This window comes from Zalophus californianus, chromosome 9 (assembly GCF_009762305.2).
Source record: "Zalophus californianus isolate mZalCal1 chromosome 9, mZalCal1.pri.v2, whole genome shotgun sequence".
NCBI lineage: Eukaryota > Metazoa > Chordata > Mammalia > Carnivora > Otariidae > Zalophus > Zalophus californianus.
The window spans coordinates 14716524-14732431 of record NC_045603.1 but is presented as its reverse complement, the minus strand read 5'-3'; the positions used below and the strand labels follow the sequence as shown (position 1 = coordinate 14732431).

Below are 15908 nucleotides of genomic sequence, written 5' to 3'. Positions count from 1 at the left end.
TCTCTACGGCTGATCCTGTACACTTGAGAAAGAGTGTGTGTGCAAGGTTATTCATGGCAGCCTTCTCTGCAAGAGCAAACCAAATTTCTGTTTGTGGCAGATGAGTTAGATCATAGTACAGTTACACAGTGGAATACAATACAGCTGTATAAGTGAACTAAGTCCAGCAGAGAGAGTCAGTTATCATCTGGTTTCACTTATTTGTGGAACATAAGGAAGAGCACGGAGGACATTAGGAGAAGGAAGGGAAAATGAAGGGGGGAATCGGAGGGGGAGACGAACGATGAGAGACGATGGACTCTGAAAAATAAACTGAGGGTTCTAGAGGGGCGGTGGGTAGGGGGATGGGTTAGCCCGGTGATGGGTATTAAAGAGGGCACGTACTGCATGGAGCACTGGGTGTTGCATGGAGCACTGGGTGTTCCAATGAATCGTGGAACACCACATCAAAAACTAATCATGTAATGTATGATGACTAACATAATAAAATTTTAAAAAGGAATAGAACACAGCTGTGAAAAGGAGAAAATTTCAGTGAACTGATGGAAGAACTTCAGGATTTATCGTTAAATGTAAAAAGCAAGGAGAATCGGGTGGATAGTAAGTACTACCATTTGTAAAAAGTGGGGGGAGGAAACCAACATATATTTTTGTATTTGTGCAAGGAAACACTGGAGGACTGCACAAGGAACTAACAAGAGCGGTCACCTCTGGGGAGCAGGGGGGCAGGAAGGCACTGGACGGGAATGAAGCAGGAGGAAGGTTTTTCATTGTGTACCCTTGATATTGTTGATATCTTTTAGATCTCTGAGCCATGTGAATGGATCACCCATTCAAACACATTATGGTTAACCCGATCCAGAGACTGGATGCCTTGTGCTCAAGCCTAGCTCTTCCGCTCACTGACAGTGGGAACTCTGGCAAGTTGTTCATCTCCTCCTCATTTGTAAAATGCAGATAATAATAGTTACTAACTCCTAAGCTTGTGAGAACTGAAGAAAACCCCCAACTAGGTGAAGTGCTTGGTCCATGGTAAGTGGTTACAGGGTGCTGGGAGTGAGACTATGCTTATCGATATTAGTGCTTGGCATTGAAGGAAGGGAGGGGCTTTCCCAAGAAAACACATCTGGGACCTCCCTGACCTCAAACCGAGAGATGGGCTTGACAGGAAGGGGGACGAGTATGTGTGTCGTGATGGGTCGTGATGGTTACAAACATGGCATGACAGCCACAGTTCCTCCCGTGCATGGGGTCTAGCCTTTCGCAGTGTGGCTTTACAGGTCCTCCTACCAAGGGTCTCTTTGGCCATGTGAGTTGCTTTGACCAAAAGCATGTGGTGGGATGAAATGGCCTTGTGTGCCTTCAAAGCTGGGCCTCAAGAGGCCTTGAAGCTTCTACTTGTGCTCTTCGGGGATGGCATTCTACCATGTGAGGGGGCGGGGCCCAGCCTGCTGGAGGTTGTGACCCATGAAAGAGAGAGGCCTAGCTGACAGCAGATGTGTGTGTAAGGCCCTCTTGGGACCATCCAGACCCAGTGAAGATGCCAGATGACTGCAGCCGGATCACGATCCCAGGAGAGTAGGGTTGTTAGATTTAGGAATAAAAACACAGGCTACCCAGTTACATCTGAATTTCAGATGAAAAATAAATACTTTTTTAGTGTAAGTATAGCCCGTGCAATATTTGAGGATATACTTATATTCAAAATTATTCATCACATGTCTGAAATGCAAATCTAACCGGCCATCCTGTACCTTACCTGGCAACTCTACAGGAGAGACCAGCTGAAGAATCTCCCAGGCGAGTCAAACTCAGCATAAATTGCTGAATCAAAACATTTTGAATGAAGAAAATGGCCGTTTTCTTAAGCTACTGTTTCAGGGAGGTTTGTTATGCAGCAAGAGACAACTGGTGTGTGTGTATCTGGAGGATGGTGGTGGGGTCTAGCGATAGTCTTGACCTCCTGAGCCCCGCCGGCCATCCAGGTTCCATGCTCGAGACCTCCTACCCATTCAAAATCTGAGTGAGGCCTTTTGTCGCCAAGTCCCTGTCCTGAGTCAGCCCAGCTCTGCCCCCAGCCCAACTCCACCCTCCACCCTGCCCAACCCCAGAGCACTTACTTGAGATGAGGGTGGGGTGGTGCTGGCTTCTTGGACTCTTCCCCTTGTTGGGAGGCGCTCCGGCCTTGAACGGGGGGCCGGGGTTGGGAGGTGAGGGCGGCGCCTGGCTTGGAGGCCTGGTTTGGAGAACTGCCACTGGATGCCCGGGACAGCTGCGGAGAGCCTGGTGATCTCTGCGGCTGCGGAGATCCGGATTGGGGGCTCAGGGGCTGCTGGCCCTGGGGGGGGAGCCTCTGCTGGGACGGGCTTCCAGATCGCGCTGGCTGCTGAGTCGGAGTTTGGCGAGGGCCCCCTACAGGGGGAAACATGATGATGTTCAAGTTTTTCTTAAGATAAACATGGTTGTGCACAAATACTGCTTCAAGGATGTTCATTACAGTGTTTTTTATAACAGTGAAAAGCTGAAAACAATATAAATGCCCAATTGTGGAACTGATCGGGAAGATTAAGATACATCCATATAATGGAATATGCTGTGGCCATCATATATGATATGGCAGAATCATAGTAATATTGTTGATAATATGTGCTAAATATATACTGCTGGACAAAAAGGCAGCTTACAAAATAGTACGAACAGATTTATTCCATTTTAGCACATATGTATGTAGCTATGTAAAACATAAAGACTGGAAAGTTGTCCCCTCAAACCAGCGTGTCTCTAATTTTAATGTGCACACGAATCACTGGGGGATCTTGTCAAAATAAAGATTCTGATACAGGAGGTACAGGAGGGAGAGTGTGGTGAACCGAACTGTGTCCCCCCTGCCGCCCCGTTCATATTTAGAAGTCCTCACCCTCAAGGTGACTGCATTTGGAGATAGAGCCCTAAAGGAACTCATTATTGTTAAATGATGTCATGAGGGTGAGGCCCTAATCCGATAGGACTGGTGTCCTTAGGAGAGAGAGAGAGAGACCCCAGGGGCCACACAGGGGAAAGGCCACATGAAGACACAGTGAGAAGGTGATGTCCACAAGCCATGGGGAGAACTTTCAGTCCTGTTGGCACCTTGACCTTGGACTTCCAGCCTCCAGGACGGAGAGAGGATAAATGTCTTTTGTTGAAGCCACTCCGTCTCTGGTATTTTGTTATGGCGGCCCACGCAGACTCCTACTGGGGGGCTCTGGGGTTCTGCGTCTCTAACAAGCTCCCAGGCGATCCTTCTGCTCTCCGTGCTTTGAGTAACGAGCCACGGCTCGATGATTACTAAAGTGCTGGGGTTAATTCTCTTCCTTTTGCTCACTGATGTTTTCCAGGCTGAAGATGTATTCCTTTTGAAACAATGGATTATCCCTTACTTTTCAATAGCTTTTTACACTTTTCTAAGAACTTTCAAAGGCATATATGTCATTTGATCTAGAGAGGGCCTGGTAGGGAAGATGCCATCCTTCTCGTCACGGAGAGGTGCACACTGAGCCTCCCCAAGGTCTCCCAACTAGCAGGCATAGCCTCAGGGAGCTCACAGGGTCTTGGCTTCTCCCTCTCACTGCACAGAGCATGTGGGTCTTCACCAACAAGCAAAGGGGCATCATAAGCTTGGGGACCTTTTAGCCGCTCAGAAATGACTTCGAGTGGAACTCCAAGGCCCCAGGCAAGTGAGGTGCTCTCTCCTCACCCTTGAAGCCCGAGTGTCGGGGCTGCTGACTGTGAATTGCATTTTGCCCAAACAGATGGGGGCCTGCAGCACGGTTGTCCTCGCCCAGCTTTGTTCAGACAGGTGAGGAGACTGGGAGTTCAAAGGGGCTGGGGCCCGTCTCCAGGGCCCTTTCCTAACACGGCTTCTGCTCATCTGCCCTCCCCGGGTCTTACTGAGCACACTACACCCCCAGCCTAGGGTTGGGCAGCCTGGCATCGCGCTGCGGGTTAGGCATGATCCCCACAAATGTTCCCATTTTTCCAAAGAAGCTGAGTCCCAGATATACTGTGACTTGCTTGAGCTGTCACTTCTTTTTTTTTTTTTTTTGGGTTTTACTATTTATTTATGACAAATATCCCACATCCGTGATCTTCTCCAGTCAGAAGTTCTTTGAAACGATGCCATCAGCCTTGGCCAGTCGGAGATGGAGTCATCGGACTCACCCATCCTGTGAATGGCCCCACAGATAGCGTAGGTTTTGAACTGGCCGTTGAACCTGCCCGTCACCTTATCAACCATTTCCACGGCACGTACAGGTCCACGAACTCGCCAGCGTCGTTCTGCATGTCAAGGGCGCGCCTGCTGCCGCCACCACGAGCTCGAGCGCAGAAAGTGAGCTGTCACTTCTAATAAGAGGGAGAGCCAACATTCAAACCTACATCTCTTTGACTCAAAAGCTCTGTTTTGTTTTCTTTTTCCTTAAAAAAACAAACAAAAAACAAACCTCCGAAACTATGCCATGCAGGGCTGCCCTGAGTCCTCACATCTTTGTGCAAATGAAGAAAAGGTGCTCTCCTCCAGGGGTGGCCGCCCTGAGCCAGGTGCAAGAGGAGCTGGGCCGAGGCTTCGGCTGACCTTTGCCCTCCGATGTCATCCCAGCCGGGACCTTTGCAGAGGGCACGACCTGCATGTCTGGTGGCACCGACACCACCACTGGTGGCACCAGGAGCCCCAGGTCTTAACTCCAGTCTCATGTTAACTTGCTCTGCGGCCACGAGTGAGTAAGTCACTTTTCTCTGGGTTTCTGGACCCTTGTCTGTAAAATGAGGGCCTCGGAGCCGACACTCCACATCCCTCCCAGCGTGGACGTTCTTGTGAGCCCAGGCAGCACTTCCGACGCTGGACTGAATGGCAGCAAAGATTTAGCAAGTGATTGCACGTGGCCTTGATTTGCTGTACACCGCCCTCGTCACTGTCTGTCCTGGTGGCTCGGAGGGCCCAGCGATCTCAAACCCAAATGCCGAAATAAATGAAGCAGGGAAGTGTCCAAAAAATCATGGCAGCCCAAGCAGACTGTTACTTTAAATTAAAAAAAAAAAGTTTCCTTTGGGATATAAACATAGTTCGGAGAACTCTTTCTCTAAAGAGGTGCAAGCTAAAGGAAGTAAGGATCAACACTACATTGCCGTGAAGGTGACAATAGGGAGGAGCGGGGCCTGAGGCAAACGGCGGAGTCCTGCTGTCCTAGGGAGCTGCTGCGGCTGTCGGGGGACACTCGCTGAGGAGGAACCCGGGCCCCTGGCTTCCAGAGCTTTGCTCTATCCAGAGAACTTGAAATCCAGGTATTTGTGCCAAAGCTCCTGATTTCTAGATGCTGGCTTCCTCTTGTGTGTTTTTTAAACCCACTTCCGGTCAAAGAAAACCTCTTTTTTTCTACTTTTATCTCAAGTCTTCCCGTCCCCTCCCCTACCCCGGGGCCAATAATATCTTGGAAAAATCTGGATCCTCATTCATTCATTTATTTATTAACGATTTGTCGAATCCTTTAGACACCTGGGCTTCTTCAAGAGACACTCATTTCTTTCAGCGTCTTGGCAAAGCAAACAGTTTAGTATTTTTAATTTCAACGCATACAGAGACCCATTAACTTATATATAGAAAGTATTTGCCTAAGCACCAGGATTGGTGCTAAAAAATTATGAGGTTCGTTAAAAGAAAACTTCATTTTTTACGGCGAGTTCAAACAAACAAGTTAATAATGTGATCCTGTTATTTTGGGAACTCAATGAAAGCATTGTTTTTTAATTAGCCTTGTTATTTTAAATCTGAATGTTAATTCAATGAGCATTTGCTTTAATTATCTTAATTGGTTTTAAATTAATTGTTTTTCAACTCACTAAAAAGTGTGTTTAGCCCCGTGTCCCTTAAAATAATATCTCTTTATCAAGCATGTCTGTACTCTGGGCTGGAGAGGAAACCAGAATACAGTAGCTCTCTGTTTTAAAAGTGCTCAGTTCAAATGTGTTTTAAAAAGTAAGTCCTGGGGCAGAGCGGGAAAGGAGAGGGCAGGGCAGGGCAGGGCAGAGGCACAGCCAGGAGCCCGGCAGGGGGATGAATAAATCATTTTTGAACGTTTATAATGATACAATTACCTTTAGGCAGGAGGGTAGTGGGGCTGCTTTATTTCTAAGGATGGTTAATGGTAATGATCATTAAGAACAACACAGATTATTTTAATTGTTAATAAGACACACATTATTGATAGTAAGTTTTTAACAGTGAAAGTTATGTAGATAGTTACTCCTAGTAAACTGAGCCAGCACCTCCTGGGTGATACCCCCGCACCGGCACCTTGCTGCCCATGGACAGCTCCCCATAACTACCCAGGGCAGCGGTCATATCCCTGGGGAGACCAAGGCTCGGAGAAACGACGAGACCTGCGTAAGACCTAAGAGTACTGAGACGTGGAGGAGGATTCCAAAACACGGCCATCTGCCTCACGGAGAGTCCCGACGTCCATGCACGGTTATGGAAGTTACGCAATCTCCCTTTTCTTGAATACTTTCTGCTTTTCTGAGAAGAGACGCAGACACAAGAAAGATGGACTGGGCCCTTTATCCGAGACCCGTGGACGACGATGCCATTTAAAGCCCAAGGCCGGATTTTCCCAAGAAACAATGAATATGTCACTTTAATCAAAGCGACTGGAAAGTCCACAACGTGAGTCAAGCTTTTCCTTTCTGATAGGTTCTAAGCAGATTCTTAAGATTGTCCTGAGGGGCGCCTGGGTGGCTCAGTTGTCAAGTGTCTGCCTTCGGCTCAGGTCATGATCCCAGGGTCCTGGGATCGAGCCCCGCATCGGGCTCCCTGCTCCGCGGGAAGCCTGCTTCTCCCTCTCCCACTCCCCCTGCTTGTGTTCCTTCTCTCGCTGTCCCTCTCTCTGTCAAATAAATAAACTCTTAAAAAAAAAAAAAGGAAGATTGTCATGAAACCACCCGGTGGGGCCTCTTGATGCAGAGCTGCATGGAAGCTCCAAGCTGGTGCTAGAGCAGTGGGCACACCTGGAAGGTTCTGGCTGCGAGCAAGCTGAGCGAGGCGGCGGCGCGCGGTGTCCCCCACCAGGCCTGCGCAGGGCAACACCGAGGCGGCGACGTTCCATGAGAAAGTTAGTTATTGCCATGGCTCCATCCTGTCATCATGAGTTTATCTGTTCTCTACTAAGTGTCAGCATTTACACAGCAATGCTGGAATATTTTTTGAGGGAGAATTTCCATCGACGAAGTCATATCAATGTCCCGTGTTTCTTTCTCTCTCTCTCTGGCTACTTGGCTCATAAATCCATAATTAGGCACCACTAGTGGCTAAGAAACAAGACACTTTCTCAAAGATCTAAAAAGCCAGATGTATAAACCTGCATTTTCTCCTCGTGCCATGGCCACCTCTGGAAAAAGGAAATACTGACGTTTTCACTGGGGAGTGCTTGGGAGACAAAGAAGAAAAATAAAGGGGGGGGGTTAGATGAGAAAGTCCCTTGCCCGGTGCCTGGCACTGCGGAGGTACTCAGCAAAGTCACCTGTCTCCCCGTCCTTCCTGCCTGAGTTGAAGGGAAGGAAGACATCAGACATCAGATGTCTCATCCATTCGGCACACAGAGCTAGCGCATGTATTCTATGGACACAGTACTACAATGGATTTTTCCAGAGTGCCTTCTGGAGACCAGCCATGGACCCCTCAGGGCATTTCAGCATCCTCCCTGTCTCATTTCCCTTGGTGACTTGCTGTGGCTCTTACCTTGTGTGGGTGGCCGTGGCTGTGGCTGTCCAAGCAGAGGCCCCAGCTGGGCCGGCCCGGGGGATTTCGCTGGTTTAGTCTGTGCAGCCTAGAGCAGGAGAGGAAAGAAGCCTGTGGTGATTGCCACAGCCCTCTGCTTCCTGGGTGGGAAGGCAGGACTTAGATTTTGTTATCACTGAGGTAAGACTTACCTAAGGCGCACAATTCGTAAGAGTACACCATCATGAGTTTTTACGTGTGTATACATCTGTGTAGCCACCACCCGGATCAGGCCAGAACATTCCAGGGGAGAAGGCTGCCCCACGCCCCTTCCCAGCCAGCAACCCCCTCAAGTATAACCATCATTCCGACAGCTACCATCATAGATTCGTCCTTGTGGGGGGCAGGGGGAAGCAGGTTTTGAGATTTGCTTTTCCAGAAAGCTGAGCGCTAGCAAATTCTTTGGAGAACAATCTGGTAATCTGTAGTGAGGGCCGTGGAAGGGAGGAGCTATGTGGGAGCTTGTCGAGGTCGGGGGATGCAGAAACAGAAGACACAATAGTCTCTATTGACTGGTGCCCTGGGAACACACAAAGGGCATGCGTGTACGTACACACGCCCACGCGTGCATGCACACAACCATACACACACACCCACACACACCTGCTGCTCCCTGCTCAGGCCTGGGATGGAGGGCACAGAAGGGACAACTGACTTCTTACATTAATAATCTCTGCCTGCAAGTGCAGTCAAGACAAGGTTTTTCTATCTATGATGGTGGAAGGAGAAAGGTCTCAGAGCCTCCCAAACTCCCCTGTCCAGGGCAGGGGTGCAAGCTCGCATGCCCAGCCTCCATCCACACCCCATTCCCTTCTCCGCAGGCTGGTTCCAGTCTAGGACTATCTCCTTTGGATCCAGTTTCCCCAGTCCCAGACAGCCCAGCACTTCTCACAAGTACAAAGTCTCCTGTGCTCCCGAGAACCTTACCCAAGGCCTCAGGGGCGAGGGCGCTGTGCCTCCTGGTATCAGGAGTTGGCTCATTTTGGAGACAACAAGGTCGGCCATCAGCTGTCTGTCCTCTTCCACGTGCTCTCCGATCAAGGGCATTGAGCTGTCCATCACCTGTGGGGGAGAAAGGAGGCCTGAGGGAACCCCATGCCGGGCGGGTGCCGGGCAGCACCTCCCGGGAGGGCTGGCTCGGGGCTCAGGACAGAAGTGACCACTAGATGGTGATGTTCTCCCAGCAAACACCCAGCCCAGCGCCTCTCGCTGGGAATGGCTCCCGCAGAGATACCCAGATCCCCACAGTTCAGTTTAATCAACTCTCCGGACTCAGTTCAATTCAGCCTACGTGTGTTGGGCTACAGAAATGTGCCCAACGGCCAGGGAGCCTTTGCTGACCTTTTCTGCTCCTTTCTTTGGGGAGCCAGTCTCCGCCCCCTCCTTTCCCACCTTGGCTCCTGCCCAGGCATGGGGCCCACCTCCTGAACTTTGGCCCAAGGTCAAGGCTTTCCACACTGCCAGAAGCAGTGAAGGTGGGGGCTCAATTATGACCAAAAAATGACATGGGCCGGAGTTGACCCCGGGTTCGGAGAGAAGAGGGATAAGGAAAGGCCTGTTCTCAGGGGCTCTGGCAGAACGTGTGCCTGGAGAGAAACATACTCCACAGGGAACGGCCTGCTTCTGAAGGAGGCAAAGTGCTTATATTGGGAGGGGTCCTGCGAGATCACATTTGCTCATCCCGCTCTTTTTGCAGATGGGGAAACTGAGGCCTAAAGATGGGAAGGGACTTGGCCAAAGTCATACTGGCCAACCATGCAGGTGATCTCCCCAGGCATGGGCAGCCGTGGAAGGTCTAGAAGGGGAGTGAGGCCTGGGCAGGCACTCTCCCCCCTCCTCCACCGTGGGAATCCGGGCCTGTTCACCCACCTGACGGCCATCAAATGCAGGGCCTTGTTTCCCCTTTTCTCAAGCTCTGGACTCACCAGGTTCTCTCTTCTGACCGGGTCCTTATCTATGCCCATTCCCTCGGCTCACTCTTCACTTAATTCCTTCTCATCCTTCCTGGAACATGAAGCTAAGCCCTTCTTCTCTGACCGAGCAACTTCTAACCAGCTGCTCATCTACACCCCCACTGTCCTCATGTCGGTTGTCCCATCGGAGGGCTTACCCACAGTGCTGACATCTCCTGTTTACCTGTGTCTCTCCAACCAGACCGTGAGTCCCTGAGGTCAGGGATGGGACCGGGGACCTGATCAACAGATATGCCCTCAATAACTCCTATGATGGAGAAATGAAAGGTCCTTGCAATAAGTCCTGCTCATAATGATAAGGGTGCTGTGTTATTGAGCACTTATTATGTGCCAGGCACTGTTCCAAGCACTGGGTGTGGATGATCTCGTACAAATCTCAGAACAGCTCTTGGAGGCAGGTACTATTATCATCTTCATCATAATGATGAGGAACCTGAGAGTCAAACAAGTAGTAAGTTCGAGAACACATTGCTAGCAAGCCACCGTCCTTCCATTACTCACCGAGCACAGAACAGCTCTTTGTGGTGAAAACCAGGAATGGGAACCTGGAAACCAAGCCTATGTTCTGCTATAGATTTGCTGTGTGATCTCGGGCAGGTCACGTTTCCTCTGTGGGCCCATGTTTTCCTCAACCGTAAATTGAAGGGTCTGGGCAGCTGTGAAGACCCTTCCAGGTGGGGCTTTTAGGGGCCTATGTGTCTAAAGCACCCACTCTGGTTGGGAGGCTGAAAAGCAAACTCAAGGATGTGAATGTTGATTTTAGCATGGTCCTGAGAACTGTCCTCGAATTGAGCTCCTTGTGGGTTGGGCTGGAGTCCTTGGCATTCCAGATCTCAGTGCCCGGCACACGGGCAGCCTCTTGGTCTATGTGGGCTGAACTGAGTTATAACTGTGGAGCCTGTCTGGATGGACACAGGCCTGTCCTTCCTCCCCCTGACCCTACCCATCATCTTCTCTTCCGGTTTCTGTTTCCTACACTCCCTGATGTGGAAAACAGCCACCACAAGGAACCTGAGGTCAGAGCATTTTGGAATCCCCCATGGTGGACAAAGCCAAAGGAAGTGGACACTCTGGTCTCCCCAAGGAAACATTTTTCCAGTGAGCAATATCATTCCCTGGACAGGCCATGGAGGACAAATTCAAGGGTCTTTCCCCTGAGTATTCTACTGTGAAGATCTTCACAAAACATGTCATACAAATTTTATGTTCTCACCACGGAGGTGGTTGAGGAAAACAGTATTTTTAGATCTCTTCTGCCTTTTTTTTTTTCCTGAGTGCGGAAAAAATACCTTTTATCTTCCTGGTAGCAAGTTCCCCATCTCCCTTGACCCCACTGTAAACCCAAAAACAAGGGAAACAACTCTGCAATGTTTCTGAGAGAAAAAACAATCTGAAAAGTCATCTTTTTTTTTTCCTGGAACATTTTGAGTTGTTTTCTTGTTTTTTTAAAGTTCAAACCCACTAATTTTGCCTTTTTTTTTTTTTTTTAAATATAAGAGGTCTTTCATCCGTGACCCTCTGAATGTCTGGAGGCAGGGAGCCTGGGCCTCACGAGTACAGGCTTTTATTTCCTCAGAACAAATGTTGAGAAAACTCAAAAAGGCAGGCGTTCTCGGGGCAGAGAGAATGAAAGGGAGAAGGGGCTAAACTCACGGGAGGGAGGGGAAGGGGACTCAAGGAGCCCTTCCTCCATGATCGCTGTCACCTCTCTGGATGGGAGCTCGAGGAGGAAGGGTCCCTGCCTCCATGGTTGCTGCTATATCCCCATCACCCGGCTTGCAGCCTGGCGCCCCGAGCAGGGGCTCGTTAGCCAAGGACGGATGACTGCGTGTGTGCAGCAGCTGTGAGCTCGTGCCTGGTGGTCCCTGGGAGGAGATGCAGGCGCGGAAGGGCTGGAGCGGTCTCAAGAGATGCAACGCCCCAGGCAGGAAGGCCCTTGATCCCCCTTGGTCCAAAGCTCCCAGGGCATGCTCAGGAAGGCGGGAAACTTGTGCCTCCAGGAGGCAGCCTGGTTCTGGCTCAGAAGCAAGTGTGCTCCTGACCCCTCCGATACCGCCTCTGAGAAGGGGTTCTTGGGTTGGGGGCGGCGGTTTCAGCTGTGGTGGCAGCCAGTTTTCCAGAGCAGGATGGACCCTGCAAATACAGATGTCGCTCATCCTGGGAGTTTTCTGGCCTCTATGGGGAGGGTAGAGGGACGGTGTCCATCCAAGGGTGGCCCCTTCCCGGGCAGGGTGCCGAAGCCCTCCCGGTGTGGCTGGCGGCAAGCAGCAGGGCTCCCCCCTCCCCTGTGGAGTCACCTGGCCCTGCCGCGCCGCAGGGCCCGGGGAGCAGCGAGGCACGCGGGCCTGGAGGACGAGCTGGCTCCTGGTCACCCAGCCATGTGCTTGCCATTAGCCGCCCGCAAGCCGGGGAAGGGGCGACCGCAGGGCTCTCCGTCACGTGTCTTGGCCTCGTGTCAGCACCGCCCATCCGCTGTGGCTGGAGAAGGCCACGGAAGAGGAGCCCTGCGAGGGGCTGTGGGGGGTGTGAACTCGGAAACGTGTATTTGGGGAGAGAAGGGAGAACTCTGAGGCCAGAGGGGCATTTTCAGGGGAAAGCTGTGTGTGTGTGGGGGGGGCAGGGCAGGGGAGAGGGGTTGGGGTGCAGAGGACGACTGTGGGACCAGGAGGGATGGTGGCGGGGGGCAGTGCTGTAGGAGAGAGGGAGAAGCACAGCGGGGAGCTGTGGGGGAGAGGGGGACTGGAGGACCAGGAGAGGACAGAGTCCGGGAGGAGACAGGAGGACTGTGGGATCGGGGGCGGGGCACTGACAGGAAGTCAGGGGGAAGAAGAGTGTGGGATTAGAGGTATGTCCTGGAGGAGACAGGAGGACTGTGGGATCGGGGGCGGGGCACTGACAGGAAGTCAGGGGGAAGAAGAGTGTGGGATTAGAGGTATGTCCTGGAGGAGACAGGAGGACTGTGGGATCGGGGGCGGGGCACTGACAGGAAGTCACGGGGAAGAAGAGTGTGGGATTAGAGGTATGTCCTGGAGGACGGCAGGGGGCTGTGGGCCCGGGAGAGGCATGGGCTGCAGGAGGGTTGTGGAGAGACTCTCTCTTACAATTCTATTTCCCTCCATCTTTCCTTCCATTCACACCCCTGCACTGCTGTGTTCCCTGGGTTCAGTGTCCTCCATGACTTGTTTTTCATCCCCTTTCCCCACCAGCCTGCACACCACATGTCCGTCTGGGTCACAGCTCTGTCCCCAGAGCCACACCCATGCCTAGCCCTGGGGAGCCCCTAAAGGACAAGTGTGTTGAACGGACAGAGGATGGAATCTCTGCGTGGTGACTAGGGACACGTGCCCTGTTTGCACACATGGACACAGAAAATTTCAGAGGCCCAACGGCACACGGTCTTACTGACTCGTGGCCTGATGTGCTCCCCCTGCCCTTAGGCCCAGGAGTCATCAAACTTCATGCCCGGAGCTCAGAGGCTCGAGATGCTGCCAAGGGAGGGGATGGGGAGCTGTGTGAGGCCTGTGGGTGAGAAGCTCTTGGAGCCACATGTGCCCAGGCCCCGGGCTGGGACAGAGCCGAGCACGCTGGAGCCCACACGTGGGCCCTGTCCGTCCCACACGGGGGCGTCCCGCCCTCACCTCAATGATGTAATCTCTGCCGTCCTTGCCGTGGACGGCCTTGACAGCGCAGACGTCCAGGCCACCAAACATTTCTGAGCAGCTATCCACCCACAGCCTGTACCTGCACGGACGATAGACAGACGGTGAGCACTGGGGGAGGGAGCAGGTAGGGGGAGCAGAGGGGGAGAGAGAGAGAGGTGGAGATAGATTGAGAGACACGGACAAACAGGCCGCAGGACAGACAGTGCCGTGCGCATGCATTCAGAGACGGAGAGAGGTGGTCAGAAGTAACGAGACAGAGATGCAGCGAGAAAGACAGACAGACAGAGACAACAGAGAAGCAGTGGGAGAGACAGACGGGCATACGAAGGCAGAGACACAAATGGACAGAGTGAGAGACAGAGAAAGGAGAGGGACTAGAAAGGGAGCCAGGAAGCGAGAGAGAGAGAGAGAGAGAGAGAGAGAGAGAGAGAGAGAGAGAGGAAGGATGAGGGGGAGAAGGAAGGAGGGGTGGGAGAAATCTGAGACCCCGCCCCCGGCCCCCCAGGACCCGGCTGGCTCTGCAGCAGTGGGGAGCTTGTCCCCATCCGGAGCCATCCTGGACACCCGGCCACTCCTGTGGTCCTCTTCCCTTGGGAAAGCTGCTTGAAGGGCTCAGAAATCCCTCCCAGGCCGCCCTTGGAGCCCCGGCGACCATGCTGACCATGCTAGACGAGAGCCTGAGGGAGACAAAGGGTGCATTCTGCCCTGAGCCTGGGGCAGGCAGGCGGGGGAGGCTGGCAGGCTGCTCTCCCAACCCCGGGCCTGGCCCTCTGGACCCAGTGCTTATGTTCTCTTTCCAGCCACTTGAGGGCTGCAAGGTCAGTTTGCTTTGCAGGGGAAAGATTTCAGCGCTGGACTCTGACCCTTGCAACAAGGGGATGGTTGTATCTGGAGAAGTCTTCCCTTGGCTTCCCTTGTGGTGGCTGGATTTGGGAGTCACAGGGGACTTTGTGTCAATATTCTTGTTTCTCTCCTCACTCTCCAAGGTCACTCGGGGCACTCCTGCTCTGAGATCTATTTGTGTCTCTGAGCCATAAGGCCTGAAATGAGGAGAGATCATGGCCGGAGTGCTTTTAGAACCAGCTCTCTCATCTTAATGGCCAAGGCCCACTGAGGCCCAGAGAGGGAGAGTGGCTTGGCCAGGTCACACAGCAGGGCAGTAATAGAGCCAGGATTACACAGATCTCCTGGTCCCTTGCTCAGTTTTCTCATTCAGCTGCAGCAGGGAGCACACGAGATCACAGAAGGAAAAGGAAGGATGACAACTCGCACCTTTTCAGCCTCTGATAGGTACCGGGCCTTCTGTGGGGGTTGACCCTTCCTTCTCCAACCCCCACCACAACTCTGTCAAGAAGGTTGAACCCATCTTTCTGATGAGGAGACTGAGGCTCAGAGACCTTAATCAGCCACAGTGCTGGCTACCAAACCTAGATTCTGTCTGATTCCACAGTCCAAGCAAGCCACCGTCTTGTCAGTTGGGACACATTGCAGCCTCAGCACGGGAGACCAGTGACCTGGAGTCTTGCTATTCATTTCCTCAATAATTTTGGGTAAGCGTCTTCTTGAAGCCTCAGTTTCCTTACCTGAAAAATGGGAAGGCCTCGGTATGATTTTCATTGGGCATCAGAATCACCAGGAGAGTCAAGCAAACATACACAGAGTAAACATTCAGATTTGGGGGCCCTGCCCTATGTCAGAATACTCTCAATATGTTTTTAAAGCTTCTCATGGGATTCTCATGTGCAGCCACAGTTGAGGATGACCTTTGGTCCTCAGAGCTCCAAGAGCCTCCCGGGCTCTCTGACCACCCAGGGTCCCTGTATTTGGCCGTAGTGGCTGACTGGTGAGGCACCTTCAGTTTAGGAAGACCTGTGCCCTGAGACACCCCCCTAAATCAGGTTTCTTCTCAATGGAAGATGGAAGTCTGGACCAAGACCCAGATAAAACTGGTTTCTAGAGGCTGTCTTCCAATGATGAACTTCCAGAATACCTACTGGCTGTATCCCATGGGGCATAGCCCCCCCACCCCTTCCCAGGGTTAAGGAAGGGGGTTCATGGGTGGGGCAGTGTGGGAGAGACTGGAGAACATGGGTCCATGGTCCCCTCCAGCCGGGTGGGACTAGCACCAACCAAGCCACATTGCTGGTTTTGCTGAGGAGGGATCAGGCTACCCAGCAAACAGGTAAGCCAGGTGGAAAGAGGAGCCAGGGCCCGTTTATGGGCCCCCAGAGATTTCCCCTGTGGAGGTGGCATTGGGAAGCTCTGTCCCAGGCTTTGGGAGCACTGCCCATGACTCTACAGAAGTGAAAGTGAATCCCAGGCCTCAGCGGATGCGTGCCTGAGGTAGGCCCTTGTAGGAATGGCCCACGTGACCTGGAACTGTGCAGAGCAGGGGATATGGTGGCCTGCTGGGGCCATTTGTGAGCAGCTCATGAGGCTTCACAGAGGGCTGGGCTCACATTCTGG

At 52.2% G+C, this 15908-nt stretch overlaps 1 protein-coding gene across 1 annotated transcript in view; it reads right to left on the bottom strand.

The window, feature by feature from the left end:
• The window catches only part of SYN3 (synapsin III), a 447314-nt gene that overhangs the window by 5787 nt on the left and 425619 nt on the right, over positions 1-15908 (bottom strand). The window contains exons 10-13 of the mRNA XM_027595572.2: positions 13419-13521; positions 8735-8869; positions 7769-7856; positions 2121-2412 (exon numbers count right to left, since the gene is read on the bottom strand). Coding sequence (XP_027451373.1) covers positions 2121-2412; positions 7769-7856; positions 8735-8869; positions 13419-13521 — 618 coding nt within the window. The remainder of the gene's footprint in view (positions 1-2120; positions 2413-7768; positions 7857-8734; positions 8870-13418; positions 13522-15908) is intronic.